The 18,309-nt window shown below is 41.9% G+C and overlaps 2 protein-coding genes across 2 annotated transcripts in view; both read right to left on the bottom strand.

Moving 5' to 3' along the window:
• Window positions 1-17,628, bottom strand: part of ANGEL1 (angel homolog 1) — a 226,307-nt gene extending 208,679 nt beyond the window's left edge. The window contains exon 1 of the mRNA XM_039539018.1: window positions 17,594-17,628. The gene's annotated coding sequence lies outside the window, so the exon portion shown is untranslated. The remainder of the gene's footprint in view (window positions 1-17,593) is intronic.
• On the bottom strand, window positions 4,935-8,513 carry IRF2BPL (interferon regulatory factor 2 binding protein like). Its single transcript, XM_039539014.1, has one exon. The coding sequence runs from the start codon at window positions 7,860-7,862 to the stop codon at window positions 5,670-5,672; it is 2,193 nt and encodes a 730-aa protein (XP_039394948.1). The 5' UTR covers window positions 7,863-8,513; the 3' UTR covers window positions 4,935-5,669.
• Window positions 17,629-18,309: the final 681 nt, after the last annotated feature.

Here is an 18,309-nt window from a genome sequence, read left to right as displayed (position 1 = left end):
ACAGTAATCCTGAGGAGTTTAGCCTCTACTAATAAATCCCATCCCCATCCCCTACCAATCTGCTTCCATGCAAATCCACTTGTAGGTTACTTGAACAATAGCAAAACTGTAATTAGCCCTCCCCTCTGGCAGCTTGCAGGAAGGGAGGGGAGGAGGATGATGACAGTGGGGAATTCTGCTTTGCTCCTTGAAGCTGCACAGACATGTTTCACGTCCCCCATTCCAATCCTTTCTGCAGAGGGAGGGGGGAGAGTGTCACATGACTGTCTAGTCCGGGGCCCAGTCAACTGGAGTTAATTCCATCTGTGTTCACATGCCATGGCATTCCAGTGCCGCCTCTCCCAGGGTTTTGCCTCTGCAAAGCAGCCAAGAACAGAGCTGCTGCTGCAGCAAGAAACTGGGGTGGGGTTTCCAGCCTGAACCTTTATTCACAGCGGAGCTAAACAAAGCAAAGTTCCTTTCTCTTTAGCAAGAAAATAAACCAGCCTTTGAGTTAGCCAATCCCCCTAACAGCTCTAGGTATTTACTCACAGAATGTTCATAGCTGGGGAGAAAACACAGCTTTTGCTCTAGCTCTCTTTAAGTGAGGGAAACAATGGGAAAAAGATCAGAATAGGGAAGGAATAGTTTTTTTCCTTCCAAGAAACCATTCTTCACCTAACATGGAGAGTAGCAGCAAACTTTTTGAGCTTTCTTGGTGAAGGGGCATAAAACCAACAGAGAATGTGTTTTAGCTACGTTTGGCTTGAAGGGGAAGGGGGAAGGGTTCTGATCTGATGCCAACTCAGCTGAAATGTAAGAAGCCTGACCCTCCTCACCCTTACCCCCACCCCCAACTCCTTCAAATAACCTTAGAAGGGCGCAATGGGAAGGCAATCCACACAGCAGCAGGAGGAATGCAGTATCACCCAGTCAGCAGGCTTGTGTGTGTATGAGACACTCACATTTCTTTGGCTGCTGCAGCCACCATCAGCAAAAGAAAGAAATCAAACAAGCTCCATTTCAAAAAGGCAGGATGCTAGCCGGACTGTACAATATACTTAACTTTAAACTAGCTGCCCCCATGTAATTTAACCCATTCAACCTGTCTGAAAATCATCTTGGACAGGCTTGTAGCAAGTGTACCCCTCTACACCACCTCCTCCACTTATCTAACTGATCCCCTTTGCTTTTCTCTCTCTGTGGACAGGTTGTTGTTGTTTTTAATTCCGTGGATGGCTGACAGGGTGTGGTGGGTTTGCTATCAGAAATTTAAAATAACATATAATCTCTCATTATTCGCTTAATGGGGAGAAAACCAATGTTCACCAAGAGAGAGTTTGATTCCTGCAAAACCCTTCTTGGAGGGTAAGGAATGTGGGTTTAGGCTGTACTGTAACATTCTCATGTCAAACACATGTAGAGAAAGACACTTTCCTCTGAGAAGAATAGTTGTGAAACAGCCTCACTACAGACATGCATTTTTAATTTTAAAGATAAACAGAGAAAAAATCATGTCTGCAATTGTTTTCATATTACAATGCAGACAGATCCATTCCCTTCAAATGTTCTTTTTATTAGCAATTCCAAATGCAAAGGTTGAATTATAGAATGAAATCTCATTATAAAACGTCCAAAGACCTTGAAAACAATCCCAATATCCTTATGCAATTTATACCAACACTGATAATATTTTAAAGTATGTATTTTTCCTTTTATTTTGGCGGGTATAGTCACATCCGCTCCTCCTCAAAGGAATATTAGGGAATATGTGCAGTGTTTTTTTGGTAGAAGATGCATGCTGTAATGGATTCTGATGGCTGAAAGCCAAGGGGGAAGCTGTTCTACTTCAAGAATAGCCTTATAAGAGTCAGCATTACATTGACAGTTCAATAGTCTACTGAAAATTTACAGGATGTGTCACTTTGGCACAGAGAGAGGCTGCTAAGGCACAACATAAACCAGCCTACTATGAATGGAGAATGGCTGCATACCAGCAAAAAGAAAATGGCAAGAACTGCAAACCAACCACTACGTAGTAGTACAGTTGTGAATCTCAGATCTCTAAAGAGACAAAGCCCTTTCCTGGAGATGAAGAAAAATTCTGCTTAGTTATAAGACACCTAAAGAAGTAAAGACAACCTCTATCCGGTGACTACTACACGTTTTCAAAGGTATGTTGGCAGCCAGTCTGAGTTTAAAGAGATTGTCATTTCAAAACAAAGGCACACATGACCAGTTTGGGGCTAAAATGTTGAGTGACGCTGGGATCATGTTTGTGTACATAACACTGCTAAAAAAAATCACCACAAAGATAAAAAAAGATTTGTTTTAAGTAAGACTTGCCAAGGTTGCTAAGATCACAGCTCCTAATCAAACTGTGCAACATTTTCAACATATATAACCCATCCCCTTTGCTACAATTGTGTTAAGTTTTGTTCAAACATATAAATCTCTAGCTAAGAAAGAGCTGCCAAGTTTAAAAAAAATATCCTCAGCCATGCTTATTCTGCCCCATTTCTTAGCAACTAAAGGTCCAAAGCTTCTTAAGGAAATGGCCAAAATAATCTATTCTTGAAAAGCTGTTTGCAAAAAAGTTTAGATATTTCCCCCTTTAAATAAAAAAAGAGAGATAAGAAAAATGAAAACCTGGAGAAATAAATGAGTACATAATATTATGAATACAAATTTCAGCAAAGATTAGGTTTTAACTGACAAATACTAAGGGGAAAATGACACACACACACAAACACACACCCCTCAACTGAATCTCTGTAACTGAACCCCCCCCCCCCCCCAAGATTACAGCTTGTTTGTCAGCTGTGGACATCTTCAAAAAGAAAAAAGCTGATGGAGTGGGATCAAAGAAACGCTGGCTGATATGCCCAGACTGGCTGCTTAATGGGTCACAGTAAAAGAAAAGGTCATTTGGTTACAAAAAAAACACCCTCCATACAACAAATGCCTTCTAGCTATGGTTAACTTTAATTAACTGCAGTATTACAATTCAATTCAAGCTTATTTTCCATACATGTTCACTGTCTCTCACCTTTCTCTTGTCTGCTAAAAATCAGATTAGCAGTCCTTGAAAACAGATTGTTATTTAAAAAAATACTAAATAACAACAAAAGCTTTTGGAGAATACTTAGCTATAGTTCCTTTCAATTACCTAAATCCACCAAAACAGAGCTTTCTATAATTAATGACTGATTGCAGTATTACAAAGATTGCTCTACTTATATATTCATTTAAATCAGCATATTCAAGTTTTTATGACACGGTGAAATGCTGAATCGCCAGCAGTGTTTTCTGTTTTAATGGTGGTTACAATCCACACATTACTATGACTTTATTCTTATTATGTGTTAAACTGAAACTTCATGTATTTGCAGTAGGTAAAAACCTTGTTGGATAGTCAATAAAACATCATTTTAATCCCACTATCTCTGACTGGAGAATAAAATCCTATATGGTAGCTCCATGTTCAAAAATATACGCTTAAAAATACTATCAATATAAATCCACATTTTTTTTAAAAGGTGTAGTTTGTATTCAATAATTAACTCAGATCCTTCTGTTGTGCATTATTAGCCCAAGTTAATTACCTCAGAGGAATAGGTTATGAGATTCATAAGCAACAATACAACACTTGGCAGAAGATTAAAAAAACACAAGGTCATTTTCTTAAAACATGAGTATAATAATACCAAGGGATGAGTCTCAAAGCAGGTAGGAAAGGAAACCACAACATAGCTGTAGCTACAAAAAAGAGTAAGGATGCATATAATGCACACAAAAAGACCATAGACTTAAGGCTTCCACCATTTCATTTATCACTTCTACCAGGAATAGAAACCAAGTTTATTATTAGCAGCAACCAGATACAAGGCCAAATGCCAACTAGACTTTTAAAAGTGCCTCTTCACATCATAGTGGTTTTTTTTTACAGGGTCCCCAACGTTCAATGAAACCCACGGCTCACAACCTATGACACAATGCCCTAGGGACACCTCTCTGTTCTGTTAATGATACTGCAAAGGGACCTATGCTGATGTTTTTGTTTAAGGTTTTCTATCATTCCTCCCATTTGCCTCACAAAGAGGACAAAGTTCACACTAGGTTTGTTTGCATTTTCTAGCTAGTAAGAGGCCTGTGTATTTACTTTGTCTGTTGACCACCTAATAGGTATTCCAATGCCCCACCCCCTCATCTCCAGAAAATGCAAATGTCACTTTAAAAAGTTAACAGGATGAACAATCACATTTGCCCATTGCCAGTAAGAATAGATTGTAATGCAGTGCAGTTAGTAATCATTCTCCACCTGAGGGGAGGAGGGGACATCACAAACCCTGAACTGCCTATCAACTTAGTTTTCATCAAATCTTCATCAAAACAAAATAAAAATCCATTTACTAGAGGCATTAGCTATACTCAAGTGCAGCACAAACTGCATAAATTGTTAGCTATCCTTTTTGTGCTGAGCTCAGTTACATAGCTGTGCATTATCCAGAGTCCATTATCATTGCCAAGCTTCAATGAACACTTTTTTAATTGACTAAAGTTATTAGCCACAATGCTGGACTTTTGCATAAAAGAGGGTTGAATTTTTCTACGATTTCAGTCCTTGATATATTGTACATGCAAAGGATGCATCTAGTGTAAAAACACTTTGCAGCTGGAAAGCTTTAGAGGGGAAATGAGATGCAGAAACAGTAAACAGAAAATGCTTAGTCAGCAACTGTTACTGCAACATTAAAGGTGAAATGTAAATAGGCACAGAGCCAAGATCTAGATAGGTTTGATAACATCATCATACATATATGCAAGTGTGTGTACAAATGCCACAATTATCAGAATGAAATGCAAGATTTTGGATTAACAGACTTTTAAAAAGACAACATGTTTTGCATCTGTTGCCCAAGCTCTGAGAAAAATAAAACTTGCTACTCAAGAAGTATTAATATCAATTGAATTTATTACAATTTACTAAGCTCCAAGGCACATTACAGTGTTCTGTTAACTACAGAAATGTATAAAGGACAAACAGAGCATGTTTTCCATGTACAGCATTTTGCTCTACTGTTCAAAAGCATCCGTGCATCAATAAAGCAAAAACAAAAAACACATAAGATTAAAAACGTTCAGATCAATAGAAACAAACTGAAACATTTTCCTTACAAACTTGCAACAAAAAACACCCCCAAACCACCCCCACCGTTTGCAAACAAAAAACAAACAAAACAAAAAAATAAAGTGAAAGACTAACACTCAGGGCTCGTAAAACATAAGCTGTCACCATTTTTGTAGCAATTTTTTTTTAGGCATCAACACTGGCCTTGGCAAAAAAAAATTTTTTTTTTGTATTTTTTGTGTTTTTTCTTTTTTCAAGAAGTGCATACATTTACAAAAATACACACCAGCAGCAGGTAATCGCTAAGGGCTATAACTTTGTACCTAGCCAACACACTGCCAAAGAAATGAGAACAGGTATTATGTAGTAACCAAACAATAGTATATTCTGTTTAACAAAAACCAGCTCTATCCTTCAAATGAAGAAGAGTACATACCTTTGTTTCAAAATATAGAAACATACGACGAAAATAATGTCTATACATAAGACTAACTTTTGCAGTTTGTTATATTCACAATTCTACATCTTCAGGAAGCTGAAGGAGTTTGATTTCCTATCTTTAAGGGTCTCTCTCCTTTTTCACTTTAACGTCCCCAGCTAAAATGGTAGCGATCTCGCCCTGCATAAATGCCCAAGGCACATTGGAACCTACTAGGGGGCATTTCTCTCCACTTGGGCAATAGACCTCGCCAGTTGCCCCTTGGGCCTTGATGCTCTCTCTGGAACAAGGGAAGCAGAACTTGTGGCTGGGCACAGATGGGCACTGAACAAAGTGGGTGTCCTCCAAGCGTTCGTGGCAAATGGTGCAGCACAGAGGCCCGCTATTGGCCATGGGAGAATCTGGAATGTTTTGGGGGTGCACTTGGTCCATACCAGGGTGGGCATTAGGGGGAGGAGGGGCCACTTGCAGGTTCATGTCCCCGTTGCGGGAAGCCAAGCGACGCTGGCCCGGCACCGAGGCCGGGGACACCGGGCTGCTGCTATTCCTGCGGGTGGAAGTGGTGGAGTGAACCGAGCTGCCATCCTTGGGCGAGTGGGCATTGCCCAGTGTGTCGGCCACCGACATGAGGGCGGCCATGGGGGACTGTCCGTTTTGAGGGGCCGACTCGGGCGGGGTGGTCCGGTTGGAGTGAGGCCCCAGAGGCGGCGGAGGTGGGGGCCCCCCTCCGTGCACCGCCCCGAAGCCCCCAGCCGACATGGTGAGTTTAAGTGCTTCACTCTGGCTGGCCATCCACTGCTGCCGCTGCTGCTCGTCACTCAGCTTCAGGGCCCCCTCGGCCGAGTCGGAGGGTTCCGGGGACGCCTTCCTTTTGCGCATTCCCCCGCCACCACCGCCTCCCCCAGGGCCCCTGGAAGCGGCCCCGGCCACCTGTGCCCCGCCGACTCCGGCTCCCCCCCGGGGTAGGCTCACCAGGGCTGTGGGGAGCATGGGGCAGCTAGCGTCCAGGTAGGGCTGGGGCAGCATGTCCGCGCCCACCAGCTCCTTGAAGAAACGAACAGACTCAGGCAGCAGGTCACCCAGGAGCCGCCAGTCGCCGGAGCCGTGTTTCTTCTCGTACTCCAGGTACTTGAAGCCGGAGGAGAGGCCACGGCCAAAGTCCTTCATGCAGTCCTGGTACATCTGCTTGGCCACTCCCGAGGCGCTGGAGAAGACAGTGCCTGAGCCGCTCGGGTACTCAATGAAGAGCTTCAACTCATAGTCCATGCCGGGCTTAGAGACTGCATCGAAGGCGAAGATGCGGCCGAGAAGCGCATGGTCCTTCTTGAAGCGGACCTCGTAGGGGGTGCAGCCGGCCAGGGTAAGCAGCGTGTCCCGCACGATCTTGGGCTTGCTGGCCCACTCCTCGGCCCGGTTCCGCAGACTCTCGCTCAACTCGGCCAGCGCCTCCGCGTTGCGCTGTTTCTCCTTTAACTCCCGCTCCTGATCGCTGCTGGACACCGAACCTGGTCGCTTGCCGCAGGCCTCGGAGGACGAGCTGCTGCCACCCCCACCGCTGCATGTGCCCCCTTGGGAAGAGGCGGAGGAAGCTGGGGTTCCCCCGCCGCGGCCGCTCAGCCCCGCGTGCGGCGGTGGTAGCGCCACACCAGAAGCTGTAGGGCCGTTGAGTAAAGTCTGTGGAAGCAGATTGGGCGGCACGTTCATTTGGGCACCGCCAGCCCCCGGAGGGAGGCCGGGCACGAGGCCCCCGTGTGCCCCGCGGCGGGAGGAGGAGGAAGAGGATGATGAGTTGGGGCTCTGGCGGTTCAACTCCGGGGGGCCGTCCTCAGGCGGCTTAGGGAAACCATTGGGGCCGCCCAGCCCGTTGGGCAGGCGGGCAGCGTGGCTGCTGCCCAGGCTTCCTGGGGGCGGCGGATATTCAAAGCGGCTGCGCTGCTCAGCTGCAGCTGCACTGAGTCCGTAGCGGTCCAGGCTGGACTGGGGAAGCCCGGCAGAAGCTGCTTTGGAAGAGGCATCCACATGGTTGAGCTGCTGTTGGGCCGCTGTGGCCGCTTCTTTGGCTGAGAGCGGCACAGCCTTGACCCCGACAGGAGGCGGGGGGCCTGGGGAACGGCCGTCCTGGAAGCAGCCATGCGCCCTCTTCAGCTGCCGGGCTGTCTCGATCACAAATTCTATGCGGTCCGCACCCTCGTAGTTCACACAGCCCCGGCACACGGGCTCAGTGAAGTCCCAGATCATGGCCCAGGGCATGCGGGGCAGGTCGCACAGGTAGCATGACTGTCTCCGAGACGAGGACACCTGCGCAGCGGACATGGTGGAGCTGGCTGCTGGAGCTGGCTGCTGCTGTGGAAGGGGTGGGGGTGGGACAGGGGTATCGCTCCGTCTACCACCCCCTACTGGTACTGAAGAGGGGGGCTCTCAGACCTGGTGCTATTGCCCCTTTGGGCAGGGGTCGTCTAGCTTTTCACTCACTGTGGCTGCTGGACGGGGCTTCTTCTACCTGGTGCTGACACTGTTGCCCCTGGGGTGGGGGATCGCTTTTACTGTTCCGATGGGGGTAGGGGTCGCCTTCTAGCCGCTTCTGTTTCCCTGCGTTGTCTTGATTTCCGCTGCTCCTCCTCCCGGAGAGGAGGGAGGTGCACGGTGGAAGATGGGGGTCCCCTTTCTATTCGCAGCTGATGCCTTACGAGCTCGAACTCAGCTACCTGCTGATCCGCTGGTTAGAGAGGGGACCACAAGAAGCTGTTCGGTCCCAGGAGCCCTGGCGACTTTCCCGAGAGCTAGGAGCACAAGATGAGGGAGCAGCCCGAGGGCAGCGGCGGCAACTCCTCACGGCGGCAGCAGCATGGCGAGCAGCGCTGCCTGCTCCACACTCACATCCTCGATCGCTCCTCGGAATTCGTATTTGGAATCCTGAGTGTCACTGTGTGCTACTCTGCGTTCCAAACCCGGCTCTGCCCCTCCTCCCCCTGCTCTCCCCCCTCTTTTCCTCCCTCCTTCTCTCTCCCCGGCTCGTATGCCACCTGGGTGGAGCCCTCACGTCACCGCCATGCTCTCTCCTCTTCCCCCTCCCTCTCTCCCCCTCCCCCCCCTCTGCAGTTCCCCTTTCAAGCACTGACCAGCTTCTTCCCCCTCCCCCCACTTCCTCTGTCTACGGACCTGGAACCCACTTCTTGCTCTGAAATTGCACATGCTCGACATTCTGCCCGTTTCCTCCCTTCTTGTGTGTACAACAGCTGAAGCGATGCAAGTTACCGCTGGAAATGAAAGGGAGAGACATACCAAGGGCTATGTTTGGAAACTTAAACACAAGATCGCTCCCTCTCCCTCCTCCCCACCCCTCATGGCAGTGTCTCCAAAACGAAAGCGCAGCCAGGAAGCACATGCAGAATAATAATTTTTTTTCCTGGCTGAGCTTTCTAAATTCAAATGTCTCGTTTGCAGGAGTTTAGCTACGAATCGCTCCATTTAGCCTCTCTGGCAATTGCACAGCTTCCTGCCACCAAGTCTTTCGGTGGATTTTACATGCACTCCGGCTACTAAAGCAAACGTGCAAGGTTCCCAAACTAACCATGTTTGCAATCTTTATCCGATTTCGTTTTTTCAATTATTCTGGTGACAGAATGACATAATTTAAATAATCCCATGAATACATCAGCTGTTCCACTTTTGTTGTGTGTAAATGAGCCCTATTTGGTGAGTGTTTAAGATTGAACTGAGAAACATCGCGCTGTGCATTGCGCAGGGGTGTAAGAGAGGCCAAGCAGGTGCGTAATCGGTGTGATATCATCTCACTAATGCTAAGGGACATAGGATTTCCCCAGTGCTATGAGAATTCAAGGCTTTCGTTTTTCTTTTAAATAGCCTTTATACGTTTGCATTATAGTAACAAGCGTAATATTCAAAGCAGCCTACGTTAATGCAAATTAGTTGTGGGTTCGTTTGACTAACAGAAAACAACTTTTACTTTCTAAACTGCGATTCTGAAACTTGAACGTTCCCCTCCCCCTCCCTGTTGTGCACGCCAGTGCCCATGCTCAGAAGGAGGGGCTGTGGATAACCCATTTTTATTCTCACTGCAGTCAGTTTCTGTTTTTGCAAACAATGAAATTGCTGTCCACTCCCAAAGAATAATAAACTTTCACTGTTGGGACTCGATTACTAAGAAACTTGCAAGTATTCCTCTGCATACTGCAAACAGCATTGCGTCACTCACTCATATTCCAGCTCATACAATGTAACTAGCTACCCAGTGTGAGTCAAGATTCACAGGGGAAAATATTGTTACACTCAGTGAAGCTGTAGGATATTACAGCTGGTTATGTTGGATAACTTATTCCTTTATATTAATATTTATTCAACTCTCTCCTTTATTGAGCAAAAACATTGAAAAAATTGCCATTTGATTTTTTTCTCTGTCCTGTAAAGGCAGTTCTGATTTCGATGGCATAGTGCCACCTTTCCCTTATATACACAGGCATATATACAGCATTAGCAATTTACCACTTTATATGTTGATTATAACAATAACTATACAAAATCAATTTATATTGTACTCTGTTCATATTTCACACTTTGGTGATGTTATTTCTTCAAATAAATATATTCCCTTCAAATCACCAATACTTCTCAATTCACTCTCTAATTGTCTAAAACATCTCAATATGTCTTCTGATAATCTATAAAGAAGGCAACATTAATTTGGTAATTATATGATCTTATTTTTTAAGAGAAAGCTTGAAGAAATGCACACTATAAAAAGTTACAGAAGTGGCAGGAGCAGATAAAATACAGTAAGAGAATCAATTCTGACAAAGTGACTTTATTTTTTAAAAGGGGAAAGCTTACAGAGGCACCATATAGAGATAAAAGTCCTTGAATTATTTGAGTCTCCTCTATGCAAATTTTCTGAAGGAGATGATCTCAAGGGAAAGTGGATTTCACACTTAGGAATTTCATACCTAAATTGTGGACAAGATAAAGGTTTCACAGAAGCAAGATTCAAGCAAGACAGCTGGAAAGCTAATGTGAAAGTCTGCTTCCAGCAATAGTGATTTAGTGAAGGCTATAGGATTTCTACAGTAATATAACTTTACGTGACTAAACAAGTGTGTTCTCTCTGATTCATACTAGAAGGTCAGCTCTTCTATCCTTTTTACTGCTGTATGTTGATCTTCAGATGAGGAGAACTGGGCTATGGGAAAAGGTCACCTCTGCCCTTAAAAACTCAAATTGAGAGAGCTGAAGTTTTCCCCTTCATCTTGAGTGTCTGGGAATGCAGAACTCTAGGATATCCTGACTATATTTCATTCCCAGGGTTATACATACTCAACAAATGACAAGGCACTCCGTGTTTGAACCGCCCATCATCCTGGCTCTTCGCTCCACTGAATCCTTCTTCAATAAAGCCCTTTTTTGGTAACACTCACCTCACAGTAACAGGCAGACTCGTTGGCTCACAAGAACAGTCTTTATAGAGGGTGTAAATAATCATCACCTTAGATATAATCTAGCCTCAGAAAACCATTTACAGGTGCTGTCAACTCCCTTTATAGTTTGTGTCTAGAAAGAAACTGAAGATTAGCATTTGTGACCCAACAGAACTGCCTTTACTTTTACTTGAAGGGAAATATGTTTGTTTTTCCGTCGTGATTAAACCTTTATTTAAACTTTGGTCATGGGCATGTACTGTACCATTATGCAAGTAGCACTTAGGGATGAAATGCCAGCATTGCAACAATATGGCTAGCAGCAATGGTGATATCAGAAATACTGATTGAAGAAGAGAACTGCAATGTAAATGCAAATAAATGCCACAGCCGTGGCACCTTCAAAAGGAACGGGTTGTCAGTATCAATCTAGTCTGTTAAAGGAAAATAGATTGAATGGTGGCAATGTAACAAACAAAGATAAAAATCCATGGCTGCATTTGTCCTGGAAGGGTAGCAGTGTGCCTTTCTGCTCACCTCCCTTCTTTCTTTCGTGTCCTTTACCATGCTATTGGTAGGGCAATAGGAGTCCAGATCAGTCTTCTTGGATTTACACCAAACAAGTCTGATGTTTATTTAGCTCTGAAATAATCCTGGAATTAAAATGACGTTTGGAGGAGGAAAAGAAAGAATCCAAACAATTAAGTTTGGTTCAAACAAACAAAAACAAAATCAGAAAACAAAATACCCAGTAGCTTGTTTAATAAAAGGGCAGAGGATTAGCTGAGAGAAGAAGCTAAAGCAGCAAACAACTGATACATATGTATTTCTTTCTGGTCAGAGTCATCAGTCAGCACTTAAGATACAACTTTAGGTATTCTATTTAGATTAGCTGAAGTTTATGACCTGCCACTACCCCAAAGACCAGGGGATATAATTTTCACTATCAGAAGTAAAATCTGCCATCTTCTACCTTTAGTTGAAGGATAAATGTTACAGTCTGAGACCAATAACCCCTTTTGCTGTATTCCTATTTCCCATGTTATTTACCCAAAACATTAATTAAGAGCACAGACAAAGCTTTAATATCAGAGAAGGAAACAAAATGATCAGTGGAAATAACTGTATGAATACAAACCAGCAGGCACCTTTCTAAATGCAATTACAAGATATGGGAAGTAGAGAGTACAATGAACCATTAAGAATCTATAAAAACAAATTTAATATATGCCTGACTAAAAACCAGTTAACTGGTCTCTGTTCCGTGCCATTCTTGTGCATTAGCTTCTAAAATACTGGAATTAGTATTAATCTCATGGCAAGAGTATTATTAATTATTGATCACCAGAACATTGTTAATGATGATGAACAATACAGTACAACCCCAAAGTTTTCAGCAGTATTAGGACCACATGAACTATGAATGTCTAGAATAAAAGATCTGGTTCTAAATGGTCAGTCTAGGGATAATTTTTAAATCTTTGTTGATATTCTGCTCTATTTGTGAATTGTTTTGCACATAATCAATGCAGCAGTCATAAGCAAATGATTCCTTCTTTAAGAGCTCATCTACAGAATTGACATTTCCCTCAGTGGTCAAAATAGTAGCTACAGCTGAAAAAAAAAGCAGGAAGGAAAAGAAAGATCAGGAGTGTGATTTACATAAATTTACCCTTGTATAGTAAAATACAAACAAAAATAATTCAGAATAAAATTTCTGGTTTTATTAAAACAATGACAATATTAACACTGAAAAGTAGTCAGGCTGTGCAGGGAATTGTGTTAGTAAAATCAAATCACAAACACTTTAGGAGGGAATTCCAGAATTTTGTCAAATTAAAAGTTAAACAGCACTGCATTTTTTCTATAAACTGCCAGGAAGCATCAAAACACTTAGGTACAAAGAATAAGAGTGTAATTATGTGTTTCTATTTATCATTTCAGTTAACTCTTCTCATCAGATTACAGTAACTGTGCTAAAATTCTTCAGCTACTGGGTCCTCTTGATAAGTGAAGGACTTGTTTTCAGTCTACTAGGTAGGAATTTTCATTCCTTTATTTTTATTTTTGTACATGGTGCCATTCTCTCAAGTGACATTTTTCTCCAGTGCGCTCTCTCTGGGATTTTTTATTGCTGATTTTCCTCCTCCTTTTTTCTTGTCATATTACCATTTTCTGCACTATTGCCCACACAGTAACATTCAGTGATACAGGCCAGAGCTAACAGGTTCCTCTACCTGTGAGTCCTGTTGCTGCTAATGATGTCAAGCACTGATCTGGGTGTACAAAATAAATGACTTTTTTTCTAAACCATGCAAAGGTCCAGTTTCTTCTCCACAAAGCATACATGGTTCCTCTGTTATATCCATTCCAACCAGTTTCCATACAGCTGTGAGACCAGATTTTTGGTCATCAACATTTGCCAAATTTTACAGTGCAAAATCAGACACCTATAATTAATTCTGTTTGCTCTGCAAATGACTTGTGACTGATGGATAGTGCATTTTATGCGGAGTGGTCAGAGGCTGGGTCCTTCACCATTATTATTTTTATTTTATCCATGGATCATGTATTCATCTTACATCCTGGGGACATCATAAACAATCAGCAATAATGAATAAACTGAATTGGTACATTCTGTTTTTTTAAAGGCTATTCCCACCGATGGCCACTTGCACTTTCATGACAGTTAAGAATTTGCCAAACATTAGCTTAGTTACCAGCAAGACAGTCTTCCTCCTTCCCTCCACCCCATACACAGATTGTTTATCAAACGTGCTGCCAAGAAAAATATCCCTGCTTTTGGCCTCCACCAGTGATTAATAACACTTGAGAATTGAACAAAACTTTACTGTGTTTAAAAAAAAAAAGAAGTGGGAGGTGGGAAGGAGGAGGAGAGAAAGCCAAATTAGAAAAAGAGGAAACCAACTAAGCAAGCAGGAAAACTCAAATCTTTTAAGCTATTTGACAAAATATAACCTCCCATTCCCTCTGGAAGTAGGCCATTTGAGAGAAGTGAACCCCCCCCCCCAACCTCGTTATAAATGCTGATTAACACAGTACTATTGAAAGAATGATGTTTAGAAGCACAAGACAAGGGTGGGAACAGGCGAGGGTGGGGAGGATGAGGAGTTTTTCTTTTTATTTGGACTTCTATCAAGATGAGGTACGGGAGGAAAATACAAAAAAATATATATTTTTTTCAAAGACTGCTGGTAAAATTCCTAAGGGACCCCAAGTGCCAAAATTAACTGTCTTGGTGTATTACTTTTAGACAGTATTGCTTAGATGAATCAAGTCAAGTCTTCAAGCAGCAGTGCAAGATAGCTGCAAGCTGAGAAAGAAGCACACATTTCCTTGTTGTTCTGTGGTAAAGCTCCAAAATTTGTGGAGGCGTGTTTGTTCTTGGGTTTCTCATCTCATTCTTTTCCCCCATGGGGTATTTTGAATATTATGTCTTATGTTTGGTATGATGGATTTTTTTTGGAAATCATAAGTATAAGAAAAAAGCAAAATATGAGAACAAAAAAGGAAAGATGAAAAATTGGAATGTAAAACACACACACACACACATATTATATATATATAGTACCTACTATAGTTTTCATTATTCTCCTGAAAAAAATATTGTAATAAAAGGTAATAAACAGTTCTTGAACGGTGGGATATAGACTAGTTAAAACAGTTTACTGAAATTAATGGTGGTGGATTGAAGCAAACCTCCACTTTGGAATGAGTGCCAGACATAGTTTTCCTGAACCCTGTCCAACTGCCTGAGCGACAGACAATTTTCATTCTATTTGTGCTAAAGGCTTATGACTAGTGCTGGAAAATGAAGCCCTTGCCCTTGATCTCAGTGCAGATTAAAAAAAAAAGGCAGAACTGTGCCAATTTGTTTCTTCTGCCAGTAGAAGCGCTTGTGCCTTGGGTAATGCAAAACAATAAGAAGTTCTCATGAAAACTCTCCATTGAAAGGAAACCCACCAAGAGCCATGTGTCTCTGCTGCATTCATCAGCCAGTTTCTGAGATTCTCACAATGTCAGCAAAATGCAGAAGGCAAGAGCAGAAAATATCTACCAGCCACTACTCAACTTTTTTTCTTTTCCATCTCTCACTGTTCAGCACTTGGTGACACTGGATATAAAATGTATTCTATCATAAATAACAAAATTCCTTTTTCTGCTAATGCTGATCTTCCTACACTGCAGTACTGCGTGGAAAATTTGTGCTGTGCAGTCCCTGTTGTCTGAAGTTGATCCTATTTCTGAAGGATGAAATATACATTTGAAACACACTCATACAGAGTTATAAACAGTGGCTACACTGTATTGCTGTCAGCCAACTAATCTGCGATTGCTTTTTCCTAGGTTATTAATAAAATCAGAATCCCAAGCAGCAGGCGTTTGCTTTCATTGTACAGTCTGCACTTGTGACATGGTACATGTGGAAAATTTTGAGTGCACTGCAGTGAATGGTCTGTGGGTTAGTTTTTAGCTTCCGCTAAGTACCTGGCAGGCTGCCACAGCTGAAGGATTCTGGGAACTGAAAGGCTCCCAAGTACAAACTGCCAGCATTAAGTAGTCCTGACAGCTCTGCTCCTTCCACACTTGGCAGCAGTTCAAAGTGCTCTTTCATTTGAAAGGCTGGAAGGCTGCCATGTGCAATGCAGATTTGCTGTGCCTGCTCTCATAAGGAACTGATAAATGCCGTTGCTGTTGCCATGGGGACAGAAGGCTATCAGAATGGCCTTGTGATCTGCAGCCTCTCAGCTCTGCAGGGTTTTTTTTTTTTTTTTTTTTTTTTTGATGGTGAAATAAATGTTCTAGAAAAGGTTAACTCTTGAAGGACGGGAAGCGATGGTTTGAAAGGACAGGGTGAGGTATTGCACACCTCACTTCCAAACAGTTTTGAACAAGATTAACATGTACCTGCAAACTATCCTTATTTGTGAAAGTCTGTCTTTGGATTTTTTGAGGGATGACAAGAAGAGAAAGAGAAGGGAAATCCTTTCCCCTCAGTCCGTCACACCAGAAATCTCTTTCATTTCAATGTTTTTCAACAGAATTAAATGGCTGCCCCCTTTCTTTCTGTAAATATCCCTATTTGTAGTTTTCAGATGTTGGCAGGTATGAGTTAATTTGGAGCTCAATCCTGCAAGCTGCCAAATGCCATCAGATCTCCTTGACGTCACTGGGAGTTGCAGTGCTCAGCAGGATCAGACCCATTATGTAGACTCCATGTACGGTTGATGTATGGAAAAAAGATGAAATGCTGCATTTTTTTTAAAAAAGATTGTGGTGACAATATAAACACTGGAAGTGAAGCTCAGTTCATCACAGTCCCAAAGATTAAAATAAATACAGCCCTCAGCTATACATAGTTTGAATATGGCTATGAATGAGTATGTATATTTATACATATAAACAAAAACATATATTTTAACCAGCAATTTACATCCATTTTAATGTGTCTAATTTTCAGCACATTACTCTTTCTGTTTCTGCAATAGCAATAAAATTAGATCCTCCGAAGACATCTTTCTGAAGCACAGTAAATTCAATTCTGTTAAAACAAGGAGAATTCTAAGCATGACATCATATCATGGAACAATACAGTGTATATTTTCTATTTGTGAGACCATGCTGTACAACTCAGGGATATAAAGTACAACATTATAAAGATCAAATATGAGAACACATCTGTGGATAGAGTATACATAAAGAGCAATTCTGCAAACAAAGCATACCATGATTGACATTTTAACTAAAACACACACAAAAAAACATTTTGGGAACTTTGTGCTTTGTCAAATATCTATTTTAATGCTTCCAGTTTTGAATGCTTTATTTAAAAACAAAACAAAAAACTAATTTGGCCTCTCTGCCTTTGGAAACCAATATATCTGTATCTAACTGTGTATGATATTTTTAAATTAATTGTTGAGTACTGTCACCATGCTAGACCCTGAACAAACTCAAAAGAAAGTGAATCCCTGCTCAATGAATTTACAATCTAACTTTCACAGATTATACAGTTAACCAGTTGATGGTTAATCTGTAGTTTTTTGCTTGAGATTATTCAAGTCACCACCATCTTCATTCAAGCCCTTTCTTAAGACCCATTTTTCCTATATAAGCTTTCCAACAATAGGTCATTTAAATTTATAGTTGGACTTATTGTTAAAAAGGTTCATGGATGAGAGTGTCTGAAGTAAAGGTTTGAATGAAGATGGTGGTCATTTGGAAAACAAGGAGATGCTTCTTATGCCTGGAGCAAACATGGAAATATTTACACATCTATAACACAGACTCTCAGTACATTGACTGAATTCCATTTTAGCAAAACACAAAACCATGTTGAAGGGTAGTAAGGCAGCTGTGATTTTTATTGAGTTTCACATTTGATATTTAATATGACTAATAAGGGTCGTATGTGCAAATCTAGATAAAAGTTACATGTACACATTTGTGAAGCAATTTCAACAATGCACACAATGCTGCACTGCCACAAGCCCCCACACCACACAATGTTAGGTCAAAGGAGATATTTCTTCATAATGGTATGGTTAAAAAATAATTGAGAAGTTAACTGTAATTCAACTGTAATTTCTTTACCTGATTCTCTCTGGGTTCTTGCCTATGGTTGTCATGGTAATTCTGGCCCGCTCTACACATTCTGCTCCTCTCACTGGAATTTCCTGATTATTCAGAAACTCTTTCCCACCCCCCCCAAAATCCACAACCCTGCTTCATTCCTCTAAAAGCAGAAGAGCTTATGCTGTTAATGTTAAAAATCAGCTAAAGCTAACCTGTTTGCTCCACTCACCTGGAAATGGAGATAAGGAGATAAACATATAAATTGAAACAGCTGCTTACATTTTCTTTCAGAGTCAACAACAGGGTATAAAAGTAAAGAGAAGGAAATGCTGGAAAGATAACTGCATATAGAATTTCAGTATCCTGTTCACAAGGACCCAGATCCTAGTCATACACATATTATTTGGTTCTTTTAGCTGCTAAGTTTCTGATAGCAGAAAAATATATTTTGCTGTTTGTTTTTTGCAATGTGACAGACACATCTATACCTACAGTAGGAGCACTAAAATATATTCTCCCCACCAGTATGACAAAGTAGAAGGCAACATTTTTATCAAGGGCTTTTGGTGACACTTAATCCAGGAGAACCAAGCTGAACATGATTTGGATGCATCACCATAGCCCAAAGAAAGATATGCACAACCTTATAGTATGTACAATTTGTGTCTGTATAGATATTTATAAGTATGCACGCTGATAATAACAAAATAAATGCCATGGTACTTGCTGTGTAT

This window comes from Mauremys reevesii, linkage group 4 (assembly GCF_016161935.1).
Source record: "Mauremys reevesii isolate NIE-2019 linkage group 4, ASM1616193v1, whole genome shotgun sequence".
In the NCBI taxonomy this organism is placed as follows: domain Eukaryota; kingdom Metazoa; phylum Chordata; order Testudines; family Geoemydidae; genus Mauremys; species Mauremys reevesii.
The sequence above is the reverse complement of the archived record's forward strand: the minus strand, read 5'-3'. Positions and strand labels throughout refer to the sequence as shown.